At 44.9% G+C, this 24,294-nt stretch overlaps 1 protein-coding gene across 1 annotated transcript in view; it reads left to right on the top strand.

The window, feature by feature from the left end:
- Positions 1–20,684, top strand: part of PSMB8 (proteasome 20S subunit beta 8) — a 46,449-nt gene extending 25,765 nt beyond the window's left edge. The window contains exons 4-6 of the mRNA XM_068250248.1: positions 5,772–5,901; positions 15,957–16,161; positions 19,122–20,684. Coding sequence (XP_068106349.1) covers positions 5,772–5,901; positions 15,957–16,161; positions 19,122–19,213 — 427 coding nt within the window. The 3' untranslated portion in view covers positions 19,214–20,684. The remainder of the gene's footprint in view (positions 1–5,771; positions 5,902–15,956; positions 16,162–19,121) is intronic.
- Positions 20,685–24,294: the final 3,610 nt, after the last annotated feature.

The following is a 24,294-nucleotide window of genomic DNA, read 5'->3' on the forward strand; positions in this document are numbered from 1 at the left end:
TCACCCCCCTACCTCAGTACTATCCTCAGTACTTACCTGTTTTAAATATGCTCCCGCGGACTTCACCTTTGGAAGCTCGCTTCACCTTTGGAAGCTCTCACCCCATTGCAGCTCACTCCACATTCCCCCTTATCTGTCCATGCGCGGCCGTCGCATGCACAGATTACGGATGCCACACCTGATGCTGCTTTGCAGGTGAGCCTGCAATGCTCTTACTCATTATCGCATTTACTTGTCTAGAACTTCATCGCGATACCAGCTCTGCTAGAAGTTCTGTGTGTTGTACCCTCTGATCAATGTTTGCCGTGCCACCACCTAAACTACCAAAAAAACTGGCTGCCTCCCTGTAGGAAGGAGCACTTTGCACTTAAACTACACAGGGTGCAGGGCTAAGCATACCAGCGTCACATGCCTGTATGCAGATCCCTGAATGCCCACTTGGTAGGTAGCCACATGGCAAACACCGTACTGATACACTGTCACTCTGTAAACGGCAATTCTATCATCTGTATAATTGCCCCATGAACTGCTGTCAGTCCTTGTTCTTTGTGCTACAATTGATAGGAGCTGGAAAAAACATATTTGACCAATCAGTGGACGAAAAAAAACGCACACAAAACAGCTCCAGCCCAGCATAGACCTCTCAGTCCAGCTCTGGCCCTGTTCACGACAAAACCGGAAAAAACGTTACCGCTCTGCAGAAGCAGCGACGGAAACCCGAATTGGTCAACTCCCTTTTTTCCAACTCCGGCACCCCCTTTGATGCGCTGTCCCCCTTTCCTTAAGGTGCCTCACTTACAGGAATAATCCCATAAGCAACACAGTACAGACCCATTTCCGATCTGTACTGCTCCGTGTGTCCCTGCACCGAGCTGGGAAACACTTCCTATTCTGGCATTCCTGTCCATGGACTCTGGGAAAAACTCTGGGGAAATACGTTGAAAACCGAGACACACAGTAGACTGTCTCTGTATTTCTACCCCCCTCCCTTTCAGCTGCTCTGCCCGGAGCCGCGAGCACAGCCTGACGTGACGTGGATCCCCCAGCCCCTCCTCCCCCCTGCCATGACGTGTGGGGGCCATGACTCACGGGGGCGGGCTCTCTCCACTGCCGCCATTTTGAGTCCTGGACTGCCAGCCAAGATGGCTGCTCCCATAGCAGCCTCTCGTTCCTATAGACCTAGGAGAGAAAACAAAACTCACACAGAACATACATTTTTTTTTTTATCGTTACACACAGCATCTATCCACAATGCACAAAAATCAGCCTCAGCATTCCTTCACGTCTCAGCTGTAATCCGAACTGCAATCAGACATACGGATCCCCAGAGACGTAGGAATCTTTCTCACTCTATCACAGACATAACTAAGAACCGCCCGAGCGAGCTATACGACTCCAAACCACTGTAACTGTTTTAACTGTTAACATCCCAGCTCGAACTTCAACACAATACAGACATTGAAAAAACATGTTAGCAGCAGCACCGACTGGAAATGCGAGAAACGTGCAGAACATCTCACAAACAGAAAGACACTCGCTTTCCTCCTCTCTCCCTCTATCCCCTCTCTCCACAACTCATCTGCAGCTTATCTCAGCTATAACTCAGAACTATTACAGCGCTATTACTGAGACGAACAACAGACGAGCTGGCTGAACAACATAACAGATGCAGATATTTACAAGCATGTTAGCAGCTCTGACTGGAAATAGATAAGCTTGCACCTCTCACTACACTCCTCTCTATCACCTCTCCCTCACATCCAGTACTAACAGAAGCACCGCTGGCTTATCTCCTGCTGCGGGGGACCCCCCCCCCCCCCCCCCTTTTTCCCAGCCTCTGTAGAGACGGGGAGAGAAGAGAAGAGAAAAAAAAAAAACCCAATCGACTTCTTTCCAGCAAAAACATGCCTGCGACAAATGCAGAGATAACCACTCCGTAAATATACAACAGCCCGCAGCCACCATGCTGCAATTAACACAGAATATACACATTAACACATTATCCTCCTCTCATACAATAAAGATAATGCAACACAACAACGTAAAACATACTTGCCTGAGCAGAAGACTTTGTAAGCCTGCGAATTCGACCAGCTTTTGGCAACTTTCCACGACACTGAGTGGATCCCTGGAACTACTGAGCGTCAGCTCTGTGTACCCACACTGGCTCAGCGGATCAATCTCCAGCGGCAGCTGCCAGCCGGCCTCGGAGCCTTCCAGTCACCTGTGATCCGGTTTAGGCTGTGACTGATGTGCACTGTCAGTCAAAGTTTAACATCCACGAGTGTCGCCGCCGGTTTTCTCGAATTGCAGCTGTGTGCGTGGCTCCCGCACACTCCCACTTATCAGTATCAGCTTGATAAGCTTTACCGTCTGCGTCCGTCTATTCCGCTTGTTTTGCTGTGGAATATCTTGAAACCATTTTTGGCCCCCTGGCCCCGTCTGCCTGTATTGCTAGGCAGGGAAGGATTTCAGGCACCACTGTTATAAACTGTTCTTATCACCTTGCTTCGACACCATCGTCTCACAGACTGTGAGATCACTTGACTCTCCACACAGCAAACAGTAGATAGACTTTCTCAGGCTTCTCCAATGTTTCCGTTATTTATTCAAGTCACAGAAAGACAGATAGATACAGTCATCATATCCTAGCTATGCAAATCTTCATGTTGCATTATAAGCTCATGATTAGACTCCCTACCGAAGTCTATCAGGTACCTTCTTGCTAACCTACGTTCCACTAAACTACCTATGTACAGCAAACATTATATCAGATTACATAAAGGAAGAACATGCTTAGAGGTCCAAGTCGGCCTTGCGAGCTAGTGCAGAAGGAAGAAGCAGAAGTGAGTTCCCCATCGCTCGCTCCAGATTTAATACCGACTAGGAAAGAGTTAAATATGACATCATCTTCGCCACCCCCTATATCAGTCTATTGGTGGACCCACTCGTGGTGTCATCATACCCGCCTACTCGATTAATAATCAATGAGGCACTTGACCCAGATGCAGGACCGTGGATGTTTAGTAAACATGGCCAATGTTTTCTGTTCCTGTTGAGGTCAGAGTGGCCGATGGCCTTCTGTTAGGAACATGTTCTCAGTATCTGCGTGTATCTTCTGCTACACGCAGACCCTGAGATGCCTCTGCCTGCATCACCAACCCTCTATCTATTTTAAAGGCATACACTGCGGACAAGCCTTTTACATAAAACTCAGGCCAAGTAACTGAGGCCTACTTAAATTATAACAACCACTACGCCACCGTGCTGCCTATACGCCACCGTGCTGCGCATTACATGGTGTATATCAATCATTTCTTGATCTCTCGTATATTTTATTTATTTCTGACTTTGCAATGCATTGATTTTTTTTCCCCCTGTTTTGCTTAAGTTTCTTTTTATATTTCTTTCAGTATACACTGAACAACAGCTTATATGGCAGATACTAGATACATGATGGACTTTGGGAACTTTTTATTTTTAAATACCGTATATACGGTACTCAAATATAAGCCAAAGCTAATTTAAGAAGAGGTACCAATTTTTACGTAAGAAACCAGGAAAAAGAGTTTGACTCAAATGTAACCTGGGGGGGGGGGGAGGGTGTAGCAGGTGGCCTCCCTCCCTAGTATAAATAGTGCCGCCGATATTAGTTAGCCCCACAACCCAGCATAGATAGCCATATGTCTGACCTAATGGCTCTCCTCTGAGTACAACATAGCAGGCATGCACGAGTACGGTTTGCTCATGCCCAGTAGAAGGAAGATGCTCATGCACAGAGGAAGACGCCATGCAAGAGTGACTTTATATTACTGGGCCTGAGAGGACCGTACTAGTGCATCCTCAGTACTAAGAAGCCAGTCAGACAGGAGCGCGGCCACAGGACATTACCAGACAAGCTCTTATCAGATATACTTAAAGAGACCCAGCGCTGTGTCCTTGTCTGTAAGTATTTTCCTCACTTCCTTTCTGGACAGGAAGTGAGGTCATGTCTTAAGGAATTGAAAGAGAAAGCAACACATGAAGGACATTTGATATTGTGGTGAAACCCCTCCCACAGTGTGATGTTATAACCAAGGTCCTGGGGAAGGGGGGGGGGGGGAGTGGGGGAGGGGAGTGGGGGGGGGGAATGGATGGTGAAGGCAGAGCTGAACTGTAACCTGACTGTAAACTGTTTACTTTAGACTGCATGGCAGAGAGCACACAGACAGAGCTGCCGCTGATGATTATTTACACACATTTAAAGCTATATTTCTGCTTCCTATCATGCTGAACAGATTCCAGTCACAGTATTAGAGCCAGTGAGGATTGTTTCCGTATGCTGTATGTGCTCGGCACAGTCCTCCATAGTAATGCCCACAGTGAAAACTGGTCTCTGTAAATGCCATTTTCTCCACATAAAACATGAAAAGATGAGAAAGCCTTTGTATTGCTATTTGCTAGTAATTGCTGGAAATATATGTGGCGTTAAGAATTTTTGTTAACTTTGATAGTTGTCCTTTAAATTGTTGTTACTGTTATGACGCTGCTACACATGCTGGGCTGATTTCTTTGTATGATTTCAGTGCTGTTTTAACTACTATAAGACCGCTCTACGCCAATGGGTATGGCCGCGGCGGCAGCCCCAGGACCGCCTAACGCCAATTGGCATTAAGTCCTGGGGCTGCAGTTCGCATCTTCTGCTCGGGGGGCGGAGCTCCGCCTCGCTTTCAGACTCCGAGAGACTGTTAGACGACGTAACCGCCATCAATTTACATGTACAGCGCTGTGATCTGCAGCAGCGCTGTGTGACACGGCTGTCCCCCTGCGGCACTTGAGAGTGATCGGCTCTCATAGGCAGAAGCTTATGAGAGCCGATCTCCAGGATTGGCCGGCTGGGGGGAGGGAGGGGATTGAAAAATAAATAAATTTAAAAAATAGTCAAAAATATAAAAAAAACCAAGACATAAGTATTTATTTAAAAAAATTAACCAGGGGGGGCGGGGGGATGGGGGGGAGGGGGCGATCAAACCCCACCAACAAAGAGCTCTGTTGGTGGGCGGAAAATGGGGGGGATCACTAGTGTGCTGTGTTGTGCGGCCCTGCAGCTTGGCCTTAAAGCTGCAGTGGCCAATTATTTATTTATTTATTTTATTTATAAAGCGCCAACATATTACGCAGCGCTGGACAATAAATAGGGATACATACAATATTTTGGGTGACATACAGCAAAATGACAATACCTGAATACAAGAAAGACCAGATCACACAGCACAGTATGAGTACAAGGTAATGGTTAGTCAATCACTGGATGGAGCATGGAGATTAGGCAAGTTAGGTTCACTCAGATGCATAGCATGGGTTCACAGTAATGGAGGTGCATGATCAGGTAGGAGTAGGACACAAAAGGAGGAGGACCCTGTCCAAAGGCTTACAATCTAGAGGGAGTGGTAAGGACACGGAAGGTAGGGGACCAGAGTTAAGCTGTGGGTTTAGAGCACTTGTGAGGGGTAGTAGGCCAGAGTGAAAAGGTGAGTTTTTAGGGCTTTCTTGAAGATGTTGAAGGAGGGGGCTGTCCTAATGGGTGGAGGTAGGGAATTCCATAGTGTTGGAGCAGCTCTTGAGAAGTCCTGGAGGCGTGCAATTATGAAAATAATAGCCTGGTCTTTAGGGGGGTTTACCACTGTGGTACTCAAGTGGTTAAAACAAGTTTCTGCTGATTTTGCCTGTTTCAGTAACGATATTTCTCACTATTCATTTCCTTCTTTTTCCTGCATCTTTCTGTACTTCAGGCTGTTCCAGCTGCGGAACAACTACAGGATATCCGTGTCGGCTGCCTCCAAGCTGCTATGTAACATGATGCTGCAGTACCGAGGGTCAGGCCTGTGTCTGGGGAGCATGATCTGCGGATGGGATAAGAAGGTAAAGCCCAGATACAATGATGACATACAGGGCCCTTTCCCGAGGGGGGGGGGGGGTAAATTTACCGCACCCTACCTCAGCCTAATGTTAATCTATGGGGTAGTATGACATTATGGTAGTGTCCCATCTATGCGAGCGCATACCTATGTTACCGCATGGCGCCTGCAGTGATCAGGGGCAAACGCAGGATTTTTAAGGGGGGGGGGGGGATTCCTGAAAGGTCCAGAAGTACTTATGTCCCCGAGTGCTTCTGAATACAGGTGGCTCCATACTGCCCATGCACAAAAGAAATACCTTATGTAGCTGTCTACATGCAGTCTTTACAATAGTGAGAGAGCTGAGTTTTTCCCACAGAGCCTGCAGGAGGCAAGCAAGCCTCTGTATATTTACCAGCTTACTCGCTTCAGCGATTTCAGGGAATTTTTTTTAAAGGTACAGGAGTCTCAGGGGGGATTCCATACATCCGGAACCCCTGTCTGAAAACGCCAGTGGTGATCTGCGTTGGACCGCAAATCATGGAAGTCTATGGTAATGCACATGTCTTTAAAAACCTGCTGCAGTTTTTCGCGTTGCGCATGCACAGAAGCGTATTTTAGCAATACGCCTCCGCACATGTCATTGATTGGCCAACAGGAAGTGAGCGTCACTTCCTGTTTGGCCGGACACGGTAATCCCCGAAGCCCTATTTTTGGTGGTGCGACCCCCGGGCCACACCGCTGCCGCCAATATGCAGTGCGAAGCCGGCCTCAAGTGTAGAGACAGGTAACAATTTTTTTGGGATCGGTTGAAAAGGGCGCCCGAACTGCCTGTATGAAAAGGGCGCCGCCATAGACATCAATGTTATTTCTGGAAATATGGGCTACAAGGTGTAGAAAAGGGCGCCCGAGTTTTGATATAGGCTACAAGTGGGCTCCCCTTTGTAGCCCATATTTTTTTCGCCTACAAGGTTTTCGGCTACAGTACGGCGCCCCTTTGTAGCCCATATTATTGACTTTTTTTTGTAGCCTATGTTTGTATATGGGCTACAAGCACTGTAAGCCGAATTATTTCATTCCCTCACTATCCATGGCGGCCTGGAGGGGGAATAGTAATTAACACATCCCGGAGTTTTTTTGTAGCCGAAGTTTTTATATGGGCTACACCAGGCGCCTTGTTTTTTTTGTAGCCGAAGTTTTTATATGGGCTACACCAAGCGTCTTTTTTGTAGCCGAAGTTTATATGGGCTACACCAGGCGCCTTTTTTGTAGCCGAAGTTGGTATATATGGGCTCCACCAGGCGCCCTTTTTTACCGGCGCCCTTTTCATGTAGACCCATTTTTTTCTATCCCAAATCCCCTCCTCCCGCAGAGGGTTATCTAGAACCTGAGGTGAGAGGTATATGGAGGCTGCCATATTTATTTCCTTTTAAACAATACCAGCTGCCTGGCAGTACTGCTGATCTCTATGGCTGCAGTAGTGTCTGAGTCACACACCAGAAACAAGCATGCAGATAATCTTGTCAGATCTGACAATAATGTTAGAAACACCTGATCTGCTGCATGCTTGTTCAGGGGCTATGGCTATAAGTATAAGAGGCAGAGGATCCACAGAATAGCCAGGCAACTGGTATTGCTTAAAAAGGAAATAAATATGGCAGCCTCCATATCATTCTCACCTCTGGTTCATTTTAAAGCACACCTGACCCCGGGCAAAGCTACCTAAGGTCATGCCATGTCCGTATTTCTCCTTGGGCCTATGTAACTACTCCTTGAGAAATGTGACTTTTGTGCATGTGTTTTAACAGCCATCAAGGTATGGGGGTGGGGTGGTGGTGGGATGTTGTTTCCAGGAGGGGCCTCATGTTAATTATATGGGAGGGGTTCCATGGGTTATTGCTGCACCCCGACTCAAAGTGACAACTCTTGATAAATCTGGCCCTGAGACAAAATATTAGTAGTTTTTTAGAAATCCGTGCAGAACTGTCTCAGGCATCTTAAGAAATCATTAGACAGTTCAGATTCCTTCTAAAACGGTTGTATAGTAGGAGGAGCTAGGAAGGTCTCTCAAGCAGTGCAGTGTGTGAGGGGAATTGCTGTTGCTGAGGTAACCAACACACCTGCTGTATTGATAGCAGCAGGCTCTGAGGAGGAATTCAGCTGGGGGGAGGAGCACCACACAAATCATGTCTAGCCTGCAATTCTACATCTGTAGAACTGCTACCAAGCACTTCTTAATCTGCACCAGTTTAGGGATGGATTTGCACTTTTCTTAACTGTAGTGCAGCTCTAGAAATTCATGCTAAACTGCCACTATTACCTAGGATTTAAGAAGGTTCTTATCATGCAGAACTGTTCTCCCTGCTGGTTAGTAGATCAAATGGAAGTCCGCACCATCTCTTTTAAGGTAGATCTTGTTTAATTAGTATCAAAATTACATTAAAAAGAACCAATAGGCAAGACAGTCCACTGTTTCGGGCTCCTGCCCTTCTTCATGTTGCCAGGTTCTGAATACAAGTTCAAACACATCACACATATATACATTAGAGTAACCAATCAGATTCCATATACAAAGAAGAGAACCTGATGGGGAACTGCTCATTTAAATACAAAATCCCTCCCCCCCATGTATCTCTATGGGGCACAGATAATCTTTAATAAAACACTCAATTTAAGAGTTATAGATCTCAAAATAACTCCATATGGGATAAATATAACAGCAAGCAGTATCCCCATACTTCATAGAGTTGTCAAGGCCATAGATCACATTTGCCATATACGCACAGTCTGCTGCAGTTTTGTAAACAAACACACCTCCATGGTTGCTATCCAATCAGAGAACGCTATACGCGTCCGCATCACAACCTGGGATGTACCTATATCACATGATTGTACTCGCCGACCAATCAGAAAAACCAGCGTCAAATGACGCGTATAACGCGGCCAAAAATCCGCGTACCATTGAATCAAACGCGACCTAACCCGCCATAGTATGCGGACGCGAAAGAAAACGCGAAAAAACCGCCAAAAGCAATCGCGAAAAGAACGCGAAACAAACGCGAAAAAAACGCCAGTTAAATGCCAAATAAAGGTACGCAATATAGATATGGCCATGCGAAAAATTGAAAAATGATACAGAGACTCACCCCAGACAAGGCACCACTATGTCAAGGGGAGAATATGCATCAAACATATGGTTATATTTGTTTCAGACCAGACTTAATGTAAGTGGCAAAATGTGATAAAATATATAGCCAGACTCTAATCTATTTACTCTATATTAGTCATAGCACTCCAAAATATTAAAATATTAAAAAACCAATATAACAAGAATCCTAAGGGTGAACTCCCAAATAAACATATATATACAACAGGAGCTGATCGATTACCAATCAAGGCGCAAGTCATAGTCCCTATTCAATCCAGAATTAATCGTATCCAATTCCCTAATCCACCTAGATTCCATTTTAAGAAGTTTGGACAGCCTATCGCCACCTTTTTTATCTAAGGGGACACTACCAATAATACATACTTTAAGTTGACTTACATTATGTCTAAAAAGAGTAAAGTGTTCTGACACAGCTTGATCATTATTATGATTACGTATGGCAGATTTATGCGATGCCAGTCTATCTTTAAGTCTTTGGGTCGTTTGGCCCACATAACATTTGCCACAAGGGCATTTAAGTAAATAGACTACCCAACTGGAATCGCATGAATATCTGCCATGTATTTTGTATTTCTTACCACTGGTAGGATGTGAAATGGTGTCACCCCGAATGAGGCTATTACAAATGTGGCAATTAAGGCATGGAAATATGCCACAACGATCCCTATATGTGGTTTGAGCAATGTCAGAGTGTACAAGTTTACTACGAAGGGAAGGAGGTCTTTTATAACAAAACATGGGTGGCCGTTTGAATTCAGGTATGTATGGCAATGAATCACCTAGGATACTCCAATTACGTTTAATACATTTTTCAACCTGATGGCTGATAGTATTATAGGTTGATACTAACATAACTCTGTCCATTTTGGACTTTCTGGAGTTTCTGGGCTTACTGTTAGTTATATGTTGTTTCTGTAGTTGTTCACTAAGAATTCTATCAGGGTAGCCCCTCCGTTTAAACCTTCCCACCATTTCAGCAAGTCTAGTATCCTGATTATCCTTTTCACTAACAATTCTACCTATTCTTTGAAACTGTCCACCCGGGATGTTGTTAATCCTATGTCTGGGATGAAAGCTGCTGAAGTGCAAAACAGCATTGCGGTCCGTTTGCTTCCTGTACAAGTCAGCAAGCAATTTACCATCTTTCTTGTATAACCTCGTATCCAAGTACGCAATGCCCTCCAGATCAAAATTGGCAGTAAGTTTGATCTCATGACATCTCTCATGCAGTGAGTCAATAAACTCCAAAAGGGTCGAGTGTGGCCCCGCCCACAAACAGAAGACATCATCGATGTAACGAAACCAACATCGTGCATGTCGAGAAAATAGAGGGGAAGTATACACAAGGGCCTCTTCATAGAGGCCCATGTAAAGATTAGCATACACAGGGGCCACACTCGACCCCATGGCTGTACCCCTGCATTGTAAGTAGAAATTGTTATTAAAAAGAAAATAATTCTCTCTTAAAATAATATTCAACATACTGACCAAAAAGGATCTCTGGGCATCATCGTAATCGGAATATGCAAATAGGTAATGCTCGATCGCCTCTACACCCCCATCGTGAGGGATGGAGGTGTAGAGGCTCTCAACATCCAGTGTAACCAGCAGCCAATCATCACCGACATCATCTAACTTACCTATCTCACTTAAGAAGTAACCTGTATCTCTAACATAAGATGGTAAACAACTAACATAAGGCTGGAGAATACGGTCTAAAAATCTCGCCATAGGGGAAAAAATGGAATCAGTGGCTGCCACTATTGGTCGGCCAGGGGGGAGCAGTGGATTCTTATGGATCTTGGGTAATGTGTACAACAATGGAGTAGATGGATGTCTATTAATGAGAAAGCGAGAAACATCATCACCAATGAGGCCATTATTCAGGGCCCCATTCACCAAGTTCTCAACCCTCTCCATAATTGACAAAATTGGATTACCATCTAATTTTTTATACACATTATGATCAGACAATTGATCCATAATTTCTTTAATATAATAATCCCTGTCCATAATGACCACTGCTCCCCCCTTGTCCGCTGGGCGTATAATGATTTCAGAATTCGCCTCCAAGCCTTTCAAGGCTTTTCTCTCATCTATGGTCAAGTTATGATTGACCCGATATTCACCCCTTTTAGTAGATTTCTCTACTTTCTGTAAGTCGTTTGTAACCCGTTTAATAAACAGATCAATGGCAGGGTGACTGCTCGGTGTAAATGCACTTTTATTACGAAGGCCCTTGTGGCAAATGTTATGTGGGCCAAACGACCCAAAGACTTAAAGATAGACTGGCATCGCATAAATCTGCCATACGTAATCATAATAATGATCAAGCTGTGTCAGAACACTTTACTCTTTTTAGACATAATGTAAGTCAACTTAAAGTATGTATTATTGGTAGTGTCCCCTTAGATAAAAAAGGTGGCGATAGGCTGTCCAAACTTCTTAAAATGGAATCTAGGTGGATTAGGGAATTGGATACGATTAATTCTGGATTGAATAGGGACTATGACTTGCGCCTTGATTGGTAATCGATCAGCTCCTGTTGTATATATATGTTTATTTGGGAGTTCACCCTTAGGATTCTTGTTATATTGGTTTTTTAATATTTTAATATTTTGGAGTGCTATGACTAATATAGAGTAAATAGATTAGAGTCTGGCTATATATTTTATCACATTTTGCCACTTACATTAAGTCTGGTCTGAAACAAATATAACCATATGTTTGATGCATATTCTCCCCTTGACATAGTGGTGCCTTGTCTGGGGTGAGTCTCTGTATCATTTTTCAATTTTTCGCATGGCCATATCTATATTGCGTACCTTTATTTGGCATTTAACTGGCGCTTTTTTCGCGTTTGTTTCGCGTTCTTTTCGCGATTGCTTTTGGCGGTTTTTTCGCGTTTTCTTTCGCGTCCGCATACTATGGCGGTTAGGTCGCGTTTGATTCAATGGTACGCGGATTTTTGGCCGCGTTATACGCGTCATTTGACGCTGGTTTTTCTGATTGGTCGGCGAGTACAATCATGTGATATAGGTACATCCCAGGTTGTGATGCGGACGCGTATAGCGTTCTCTGATTGGATAGCAACCATGGAGGTGTGTTTGTTTACAAAACTGCAGCAGACTGTGCGTATATGGCAAATGTGATCTATGGCCTTGACAACTCTATGAAGTATGGGGATACTGCTTGCTGTTATATTTATCCCATATGGAGTTATTTTGAGATCTATAACTCTTAAATTGAGTGTTTTATTAAAGATTATCTGTGCCCCATAGAGATACATGGGGGGGAGGGATTTTGTATTTAAATGAGCAGTTCCCCATCAGGTTCTCTTCTTTGTATATGGAATCTGATTGGTTACTCTAATGTATATGTGTGTGATGTGTTTGAACTTGTATTCAGAACCTGGCAACATGAAGAAGGGCAGGAGCCCGAAACAGTGGACTGTCTTGCCTATTGGTTCTTTTTAATGTAATTTTGATACTAATTAAACAAGATCTACCTTAAAAGAGATGGTGCGGACTTCCATTTGATCTACTAGTACTATTCTCTGCGGTATCCGGAGACAAGTCCTGCACATCTTACCCCCTTGTTTCTGATCAAGGGTGGTATGCCAGAAGAGTGCGATTGGCTCTTTCTTATGCTCCCTGCTGGTTAGAACAGATTAAGAAGAAAAAACGGTCGGTAATGCGTTGACAAATCTCCCCCACTGTTACCAGGTTGATCCTCTGAATGCGAAGGTAGTGTGCTGTCATTCTTTTAGTGCCTACAATTATTCACCTTGGAAGCTCTGGAGGGCCACATAAAATGGCAAGGAGGGAGGGGAGGGGGGGGGGGGGCACATTCGGCCCAGGGCCTAGCATTTGACATCTGTGACTTAAGGTGGACCTGAACTCTTGCACAGGACAGAAGGAAAACCTAGATAAATGCACCCTGTATGTATTCTGAGAGTTTAGCCTGTCTAATTCCCCCTCATCCCTCATTTAATCTCTCCCCTAGGTCAGCTGCCTGCCACGGCAGATAAGCTCATTTGAAAGCACAGGATGTTAGCAATGTGTCTGCTTCCATGAAAGCAGGAAGTAGACACACTGCCGATTTATTGCAGGATTGGTATCAGCTATAACAAAGGAAAGTTTTTCTTTAAAGGTTATTATGCTGTTGCGTATCTTTTAGAGCAGAGAGGAAGTTCTGAGTTCAGGTCCTCTTTAAAACAATCTCTACGGATTCTGGAGACTCAAAGGGAGTGAGAAGTGAAAGTAACTTTAGCAGTCTAGTTTAGCAGTGGGGCGTCGCATTGCATTGTAAGTAAGCAACTGACCAATGTGCACCTTGATTTGACATACATGGCCACATTTTATGCAAATTGTATGTAAATATGTGCAGCTTGGAAACAAACCAATCAGTTGGCTGCGGTGCCTGTAATATCTTGTGAGTTAGAGGAGGAGATTTATCAACGCATAACCCACAGTTTTTTCTTCTTAATTTGTTCTAATCAGCAGGCCCAGGGAGAACAGTTCTGCATGATAATAAGAACCTTCTTAAATCCTCGGTAATAGTGGCAGTTTAGCATGAATTTCTAGAGCTGCACTACAGTTAAGAAAAGTGCAAATCCGTCCCTAAACTGCTGCAGATTAGAAGTGCTTGATAGCAGTTCTACAGATGTAGAACTGCAGGCTGGACATTATTGCAAAGTGCAGGTTAGACATGATTTGTGATGTGCTCCTCCCACCTGCTGAATTCCTCCTCAGAGCCTGCTGCTATCAATACAGCAGGCGTGTTGGTTACCTCAGCAACAGCAATTACTATCACACACTGCACTGCCTGAGAGACCTTCCTAGCTCCTCCTATTTTACAACAGTTATAGAAGAAATATGCACTGTCTAATGGTTTCTTAAAGGGATACTGTAGGGGGGTCAGGGGAAAATGAGTTGAATTTACCTGGGGCTTCTAATGGTCCCCCGCAGACGTCCTGTGCCCGCACAGCCACTCACCGATGCTCCGGCCCCGCCTCCGGTTCACTTCTGGAATTTCAGACTTTAAAGTCTGAAAACCACTGCGTCTGCGTTGCCGTGTCCTCGCTTCCCGCTGATGTCACCAGGAGCGTACTGTGCAGACCCAGTATGGTATGTGCCTGCGCAGTACGCTCCTGGTGACATCAGCGGGATTGAGGACACGGCAACGCAGGTGCAGTGGTTTTCAGACTTTAAAGTCTGAAATTCCAGAAGTGAACCGGAAGCGGGGCTGGAGCATCGGTGAGTGGCTGCGCGGGCACAAGGATGTCTGCGGGGGACCATTAGAAGCCCCAGGTAAGTTCAACTCATTTTCCCCCGACCCCCTACGGTATCCCTTTAAGATGCCTGAGACAGTTCTGCAAGGATTTCTAAAAACCTACTAATATTTTGTCTCTTGATAAATGTCCCCAAGTGACTCACAAGGTATTAGAACAAGAAAGCTAATCAATTGAGATAGTTGGTACAGAGGCACCAGATAGAGTAAAAACAGTATTCTTTAAAAAGGAAAAATAAAATGGAGGTAGTGGTGGACTTACCCCCAGGTAGTCGGACACATGTTGTCAAAGTTCAAACTTGTTTCTATATTGGTACAGCGAAAAAACAGCATAAAACAGTGGCTTCATGTTGTTTTTTTCGCTGTACCAATAAACAATCGTTTGAACATTGACAGCATGTGTCCGACTACTTGGGGGTAAGTCCACCACTACCTGCCTTTTATTTTTCCTTTTTAAAGTGAACCCGAGGTGAGAGGGTTATGGAGGCTGCCATATTTATTTCCTTTTAAACAATACCAGATGCCTGGCAGTCCTCTTCATCCTGTGTTTCTAATACTTTTAGCCATAGACCCTGAACAAGCATGCAGCAAATCAAGTACTGTGACTTTGCTGACTCAGGTTTTACTGGATTAGCCATATGCCTGTTCCAAGGTTTTGACACTACTTATGCCAGAAGATCAACAGGACAGCCAGGCAACTGGCGTAGTTTACAAGGAAATACATGTGGCAGCCTCCATATTCTTCTCACTTCAGTTGTCCTTTAAGGAATACTGTTTTTACTCTATCTGGTGCCTCTGTGCCAACAATCTCAATTGTCATGGTCGTCCATCCTTGGGGGGGGGGGGGGGGGAGGGGGCAGGTTTATGATCCTCACCTGCCTGCATAGTGGCTGCCTTGGAGGCGACCCATACTTGTGAGTGTGAGTATATGTCATATTCATTGAAAATCCCTTTCGAATAAGTCAATACTGGACCATTGGGGCCTGGGCTGTATTTACCATGAGGCATTGTAGGCATGAGCCTACAGGCGCCTGATGATGTAAAGGCGGCTCACTCCCCTCCCCAAGCGCCTCCCTCCCTCCTTCCCCATGCAGAGTCCTGATAAGAGTGTAAATGAGAGGCTACTTGCTCGGGTCTCGGCATTCCACTGATGAGATCTCCCCTCAGTCAGCTGCACCACTAGCTGCACTTGATACTGATGGTACCTCTGGCTACTTAATAAGGGGCACCTACTGGGAAGTACGGGAGAAATGACATCTGGGCCAGCCAGCAAAATTGCAGTACAGATTGGTGGATATCTGTAGGTTCATGGAAGGCGGAGTCTAAGGTGCCAGGACATCTGTGCTTTTAGGCTACTTTCAGGCAAATCTGGGCCTTATTGGGGCTCTTGTTTTTTCTTCTCTTACAAGCAAGCTAATCGGGTTGGCTGCATGTTGTGACTCAAGCACTACAAAAGCCAAAAAATAAGCAGGAGCAGTCAGGCAACCATCGTCTTTTTAATACCCAATAATTATGGCAGCCTTGATATTCCTCATACTTCAGACATCCTTTAGTTATAGTGGAGAGTCTGACCACAGACAGAAGAGTGTATGATGATGAATGTATTTTATAACCCTCAGGGTCCTGGTCTGTACTATGTAAATGAGAACGGTTTACGGTTACCCGGGGATCGGTTTGCCGTGGGGTCTGGATCCTCATATGCCTATGGCGTGATGGACAGTGGGTACCGCTATGACCTTACTCCCGAGGAGGCGTATGACCTTGCCCGCAGGGCGATTAGCTATGCCACACACCGTGATGGAGGCTCAGGAGGCGTGGTCAACAGTAAGTAATGCCTTCTATCCTTTTAAAGTGTACTTACAGTAATATCTAGATGTCCCTTTTTTTAATTAAAAGTCTTTAATATATTCTTCTCTTAAATCACGATTACTGTATTTTTTGAACTATAAGTCTTTCTCCACCAAAAGTTGTGTGTGTGTGTGTGTGTGTGTGTGTGTGTGTGTGTGTGTGTGTGTGGGGGGGGATTAATGCGTCTTATAGTCCGAATGCAGGGAGTTCCCGACTTACGAATGCCTGCCAATACGAACCTCCAACCTGCCGCAATGTCTGGGACTCCCTGTACTGTGTCTATGCAGAGGAGGACACAAGGACAAACAGAGGACACAGGGGGACACAAAGGGGCATAGAGGCGAACACAAGGGGGACAGAGGAGGACACAAGGGGAACAGAGGAGGACACAAGGGGAACAGAGGAGGACACAAGGGGAACAGAGGAGGACACAGGGAGACACAACAGGTACAAGAGGCATGAGGTAGAAAGGGGGCATAGTCCACAAGATGCCCCTTCACCCTCTTGACTCTTGAGATAATTAGGGGGCTGAACTAGCAAAATTAAACACAATTGTTTTTGGTTTTCCCCTAGGTACAATATGCCTATTATAGTTTTGTCAAATAAAACATTTTTTGTGGTAAATAAACCATATTCCATGTGTACTACTGACAACATGCCCCCTTCAGCGTGCAGTGGCGGCTGCTTATGAGTGGCTGCTGTTGCTGCTGCTGACATAGGCCCAGTGCACACCATGATTTCAGAGCGATTCTAGGCATGTTTAGAGACGTTTTCTAAACATGCCTAGCGTTTTTGGAGCGTTTTTGTGTAGCAGATTAAACATATTGTTACAGTAAAAGCTGTTACTGAACAGCTTCTGTAACAAAAACGCCTGGCAAACCGCTCTGATGTAGCGTTTTTGAGAGCAGTTTGCGTTTTTCATATACTTTACATTGAACGCTTCTGCAAACGTGCAGCAGGAGGCACATTTGCGGTTTGCTACAAACCTCAAACCGCCGGTGTGCCCCATCCCATTGAAATACATTAGCCAAGCGTATTTACATGCGGATGCGGCCGGCGGATCGCACCTAAAACCACTCAGTGTGCGCTGGGCCTTTGTGGTGGCTGCTAATGAGTGGCTGCTGATGGCATAAGTGGCTGCCCTTCACTCATCACGTCCAGGCCCATGTATCTGTTTTTCTTCCCCCTGCACCGGGACGTCTGCGGACATTTTCCGTTGTCCCATAGTAATCACTATAGGACTACAAAAAATGTCTCACATTTTCCAGTGTATACAGAGTATACACTCCGGCGGACATCTCTTTGTAGTTCTATGGGACTGCAGGAGAGCAGAGGGGGAGGCATCGGTGACACAGGTTGACCCTAAACATTGGTGCATGTGGTGCCACAGCAATGGCCTGAATGAAATGAAGATCTCACCGGAGCTTTGGGGGCCACTGGAAAAGGCTTGGCGGGCCGCATTTGGACCTCTGGCCGGACTTTGGACAGAGATTCAGAGCCTTCGCTCTTATTAGGTGAGTATCTAAGTCTTTTTTTTATCTTGGTTCAGGTTTCCTTTAACATCCTTGCCGGTTATTCCGAGCTCAGCTCGGGGTAACCTGCGCAGGAGGATTTCTCAGGCCCCGCTGGGCCGATTTGCATAATTTTTTCTTTCCGACACGCAGCTAGCACTTTGCTAGCTGCGTGTAGTACGCGATCGCCGCCGCTCGCCGCCGATTCGCCGCTACCCGCCGCGCCGAGCCGCGGCCGCCCCAGACCCCTGCGCAGCCTGGCCAATCAGTGCCAGGCAGCGCTGAGGGGCGGTTCGGGATTCCCTGTGACGTCCCGACGTCCATGTTCTCAACGGGATTTCCTGCATACTCTGATCGCCGAAGGAGATCGGAGTGGGTGGGGGGATGCCGCCGCTCAGCGGCTATCATGTAGCGAGCCCTGGGCTCGCTACATGATTTTTAAAAAGAATAAATAAAAAAAGTGCGGCGCTGCCTCCTTGCCAGATTTTTTAGACCGGCAAGGAGGTTAAGCAGCAACGATGCCTAACTGACCCCCGAGTGCACCTCCTCACCCCACCTGCCAAAAGCCACTCCCTCATGCACCACATGCCATCTTTCCTCCTCCCTCCATTAGATAGACTTAGATACTCACCTAGGAAGAGGGAATGCTCTGGATCTCGTAGAGCCTTCCCAGTTGTCTCTCCATGCCCTTGGTCCACCGCTGTCCACCACTGTCCCCCGTTCAATTTCCACACCTTGGGGACCCCTCAGAAGACTTTGGAAGCACTCGCATCTCCAAGTGCTTCCAAACACAGGCGCACTCACATTGTGCATGCGCAAGTGCTTACTCACTTGTGCAATAGACATATCAGTATCAAACTCAGTCCTTCAAGCAACACGGACACTTGTTGGGATATAACCAAGCGGCCTCTAGGGAAGAGGGGAGGGGAATGGGGTGCAATGCATTCACTCATCGGTCTGACTTAAAGCAATCCTGAAATAAAAATAAACTGATGAGATAAGCAAGTGCACACCTACTCCTAAATATGACTTCTTATTTTTAGAATTTCACAGTTTTATTTTTCTGCTTAAAAGCTAAAAAAGCCGATTCAATGTTTTATTGTCTCAGCTGAATGACTCAGTCTTTTAGTATTCAAGAACCACAATCTATGAACTATTGACCTATTCTACGCACTCAGAAGCTGTTCTCTTCCAGCCAAGAGTTTTATGGCTGTCATTACTTATCAGTGAGAGATAAGCTTTAGGGCGCATACACACATCCAATTTTGATCAGCCTGTGATTGGCCAATTTTACCCCTTCTATGTAGTATGAGGGACCACAGGTTTTGAATACTATGACCATATTGTGTAGGTAAGCTCTCAGTACATATAATAACATGTGTGTTCCTCACACTAATTCCTGTCCTGTGTTCTCTCTCCTGTCAGTGTACCACATGAAGGCAGACGGATGGGTGAAGGTTGGGCAGTATGACGTCAGTGAATTGCTGGACAAATACACAGAAGAGAAGCTCCAGTAACTCGAAACGCCCTATGTTCCTCCTTGTCCCCCCACAGCAGTGATATGAGAGCTGCCATGGCTGACTTGTCTTTCAAAGCATAAGCTCTGGGTTGTCATCCTAATTCCTGCTTCATTTCCGACTGAGGGTGATGTATAGATGTTCAGTGAAAGTTAGGTTCGATCAAGGGACATTTAGTATTAGAGTAGGCCAGGGGGTAAGTGGAATAAAAAAGGGGATAGGGGTGAAGAAGCATTCACTACATAGGATAGTAGAAGCAAGGATAACATCCCTGGAGCTTTCTTCTTCAAAAGCAAGTCAGAAGTGACATCACCCCAATTATGTAAAGCAATAGGTTTGCTATGATAAGTTTCAAAGCCCACCTAAACCTAAAGGTGCCAATAATAGTCCAATTTCCCAAACAACTGACCATATGAGTCGATAATCGTGATTGGACCATATGAGTCGATAATCGTGATTGGTTGAAAATGATGGGTCAGGCCCATAAATGAGGAGGAAAAATGTAACCAATCTGATCCAATTAGTGGAATCAATCCAAAAAAATGTATTGATGGAATGAACAATACATTGGTGGTTGGTTGTCGATTGGCACCATCAACGGCATCCGATCTTAGCGATCGGATGGGAAGTTGGACCATTAGTGGCCACCTTAAAAGTGGACAAGGTAGACTCTAGAAGCACCCGTTTCATGTGACAACCAGTGCAGGAAGAACAATAGTTGCCAGGCTATATCCCTTGCAGACTTGTAGCTCGCAGGAAGTTTATGGTGAATAATGGTGAAACCACAATCTGCTCACAGGAAACTGCTCAGATTCTTGTGGTCCTTCAGCTGTATAGGAAGGTGCACTGCTGCAGGCAAGATAAGAAACATAATGAATTTATTCCCAGAGTTATGCTTCACATTTTTACTAAGTAATGCTGTTTTGAGAATTTACCGTGTTTGCTTTTGGGTGTAGCCCAACTTCAAAATGTGAGTCAGTTGAAAATGGTCCTAAAAGTGTTTGAAAGTGACTTAAAAAAAAAATCAGGTCAGCATTGGGTCAAGCCGGCCTTGTAGTGGGATTATCAGATTTTCCATTCGTGTTCAGTCCTCAAATTCATTTCCAAGCCATGACATTGTAATGTTCAGCGCAGTGCCCTCTTTGGGGAAAGAGGGCGTGGGAGAATTGAGAATCCGCCTTCCGAAATAGGTGCAAAATTTGATAGTGGCAAAAGGAAATCTAGGAATTTAGATGAGCGTATTTTTTGTGACTGGAGTCACCTAAATATATATAAAAAAAAAAAAAAAAAAAAAAAAACAATAATTCAGATCATCAGATTGCATTCATAGCTGTATCCAATTTCAGATCATTTAATCGATTTCTTTAACGACATCTGTATTGCAAAAATGGTAGTTTAGCTGTTTTGTATGTGCTTATCTCATACCAAACTTGGTACTGTAATGTCATCTCCAAATAAACCGTTAACACTCTCTTGTGTCTGTCCTTAATGACCTCAGCGATAAGACTGTTGTACGGTACAGATCATCAGAGCATTTACTGTCTACAAAGTTGTACTCTTGACTACCATGTTTTCCTGAAATTAAGACATCCCTAAAAGTAATCCCTAGCAGTGATTTGAGCATGCTCGAAAAATAAGACCTACCCCGAAAGTAAGTCCTAGTGGCAGCACCTACAAATAGCTGTGTACTTCTGCGTGGTGTAGGTGGCCAATTCCAAGAGAATGTATCCTTTGTACCAAGACCTCGGCTTTTAACTTAGCTGTAGGGAGAGCTGTTGTTCCTGGATGATTGCTTTCTGTGAATGCATTTGTATGACCATTTGCATGTGAGTGTGCAAAGGGTTAACTGTCTTTGCCTAGTGGCAGTAAGGGTAAGAAGCATGAAAACTTGCATTACTACTGGAGCCGATGGTGTCACAGGCAGAACCATGGCTCCGTCATTGGGCTCATCACTGTACTCGCTGCTACTCAGCAAGTGCAGTGATTGGCCCAATAACAGAGCCATGGTCCCGCCTGAGAGACCATTGGCTCCAACAAAAACACAGGACCATCTCCAGTCCAGTCCAGCTCCAGTGGAAACACTAGACCATGGACTCCAGTAGAAACACAAGTTGCCGTACTTCTTCCCCATAGGCTTAACGTTGAGGACACAACGGCATGGAGCTGGGGAAAAGAAGGGAATGTAGGGGGACATCAGAGGACATGGAGGACAGTGCGGCATGGAGCAGGGAGTAAGGACACAGGAGGACAGGAGAAAGAGGAGAACTTGGGGACAGAGCAGAACACCAGGAGGACACTGAAGGTACAAGGGGGACAGGGGCACACAAGAACTAGATGCAGCAGAGGAAGAGGCGGCACAGTGGGGAAGGCAGGAGGACAAACAGCATAGGATTGTGTGTTTTCATAGAAATATAAGACATCCCCTGAAAATTAGCCCTAGCACATCTTTTGAGCAAAAATTTATACAAGACACTGAAACACGGTATCAGCATTTTGACAATCAGTATTATTTTTTTAAATAAAAAATACAGTGTAGTTCATATAGTAGCACACTAGTATGAAAGTCCCCCATGACTAGAAAAGCAGGTTCATTGCCTTGAATCTTTTCAAGGTTTGGGAAATGCTTTGCGAGTTCCTGGTTGGCCTTATACTGTATGAGTGAAAATCCCGCCACCTCACACACAAAAACTCTAAGCGATTCTTATGATCTTTTTATGTAAGTGTACCCTTTTAATTATATTAAACAATTGGTACTGTTTTACGCTATGGAAGCTTTTAAAGTAAATCTGTAAAGAAAAAAAAAGATCTCCTGGGGGGTACTTATCTCAGGAGGGGGAAGCCTCTGGATCCTAAAGAAGCTTCCCACTTCCTCCTCAGTAGAGTGGATCCAGCCCATGTATGCATATTGGTCATCCGGCTCCAAGACCATAAAAATCCTGTGATGAGCCTCGCACGGGCGCACTTGCAGCTTTCGTAACACTATTTCCACCGGAGCCAGATCGGATCCGCACCTACACAGCAGAGCAGATCTGATTGGGTCTGGCTATTTCCGAAGGAGCCCATTCGAAAGCCGCTATGTGTCACAGGATTATTTGGGGGTCCCAGTGCAGGATTAAGAGGATGGAGGAGGAAGGCGGAAGCCTCTTTAGGACCCAGGGGCTTCCCCCTCCCGAGGTAAGTATCCCCAGGGTCTCTTTTTTTCATTACAGGTTTTCTTAAACTTTATTGTTTGAGATGAATTGCACTAGAAGACTTGTGTGATGTTGCAGTGGAAAGGTCCATGACAGGCAGAAGGTGGCCTTGCCCTTGATAGCTCCAGAAGCTATGTGGATCCGTTCTCCCAGAGAGCAAAATACCAAAGGTGAGTGCCACATCTTGAGGTTGGGATGGTGGGGAAACAGGAAAAAAGGACGTATATGGCTAATGGACAAAAAAGGGCTGCAATGCAAAATATCGGCTATTGGGCGCCAAAGAAGAAATTAGGGCGCCCGTTAAATAGTGGTTGCTGGGGCCGTGTAATCAAAATTTTTCATTTACAGAATAAGGTTTGTGACAAATATTGTTTACAAATGTATTTTGACTTTCAGTTTAACTTATATTATTGTTTTTAAAATTTGCTTTTAGAAGTATGAGTAACTTTTTGTTTTCACTTATTTTATCATTTTAAAATTTGTTGTCAGAAGTATAATGCGTACATTTTTGTTTTCAAGCTTATTGTATTACAAATAGATCGCTTTTGGTATTAACCTTGTTTTCAGAATTATAATGTGTAAATTATAGTTTTCAGATTTATCTTACTAATATACCGCTTTAAATATTACTGTTATGCTATTTATTCTATTACAAATATGTCACTTTTTCTATTCATGTTACTTGTAGTACAGTATTTTACATTATCAAATATATTGTAAAGGTGTTTATGCAGTGGGGGTGGTTAGGGTTAGGCACCATTAGGGGGGTGGTTAGGGTTAGGCACCACCAGGGGGAATGGTTAGGGTTAGGCACCACCAGGGGGAATGGTTAGGGTTAGGCTCCACTGGGGGTGGTGGTTAGGGTTAGGCTCCACTGGGGGTGGTGGTTAGGGTTAGGCACCACCAGAGGGGGTGTTTAGGGTTAGGCACCACCACGGGGGTTAGTTAGGTCAGGCACCACCGGGGAGGGGGGTGGCTAGGGTTAGGCACCACCAGGGGGGTGGTTAGGGTTAGGCACCACCCAGGGGTGGTTAGGGTTAGGCACTACTAAGGGGGGTTTAGGGTTAGGAACCACCAGGGGGGTTTTAGGGTTAGTCACCTCCTGGGGGGTCTAGGGGTTAGGAATAGGTACAGGGAGGGTTCTGTGTGAGAGTATGGTTAGGTATAGTTGCAGTAAAATATCTGTAATATCTACAATTTTATTAGTGTGCATAATACAAGTGTAAATATTGTTTTTGGTTATAGATGGTATTTTCCATTTTCATTACCGTTAATTCATACATATTTAGCATCCAACATATTTAGCACTTGATCTTAGATTATAACATAGAAATGAAAAATATTGTTTTACATAAAAACTTATAATTTAGTCTATATTCCCGCGCCCTTTTTTTTTCAGGCGCCCTTTTTGCATGTATGCGGGTGGTGGTGTTTTCATAAGGCCTACCAGGAAGTCACAGAGTATTTACCAAAGCATGAAAAGATTAAAGGCACGGTTTGAATGTGCTTTTCTAGTCATGAGGGACTTTCATGATAGTGCGCTGTTATATTAACATTTATGTAAATCTGTAGTGCCCCACCTAAACATACCTTGATACTGTCAGCGCAGTGCCTGATTTAAGCATTATTTTAATATTTGTTTGACAAATATTAAAATGTATACAAACTATATTGGGGCGCAGTGACAGGATGTAAGGCTTGGCGAGGTATCTGCCCACAGCTCAGCTCCTATGCCTCAATCTATCATCACATACTTTACCTTATGTGGCGCGTCCCCACTTGAAAGGGAGGTGAGAGAAAACACATGCCCGAATTCGGTTACACCCAGGCCTTGTAGGGGCAAGGTATAGGAGCTGGGCGTAGAGTGGTAAGGATAAACCACCAGAGCCA

Source organism: Hyperolius riggenbachi, chromosome 8 (genome assembly GCF_040937935.1).
Source record: "Hyperolius riggenbachi isolate aHypRig1 chromosome 8, aHypRig1.pri, whole genome shotgun sequence".
NCBI lineage: Eukaryota > Metazoa > Chordata > Amphibia > Anura > Hyperoliidae > Hyperolius > Hyperolius riggenbachi.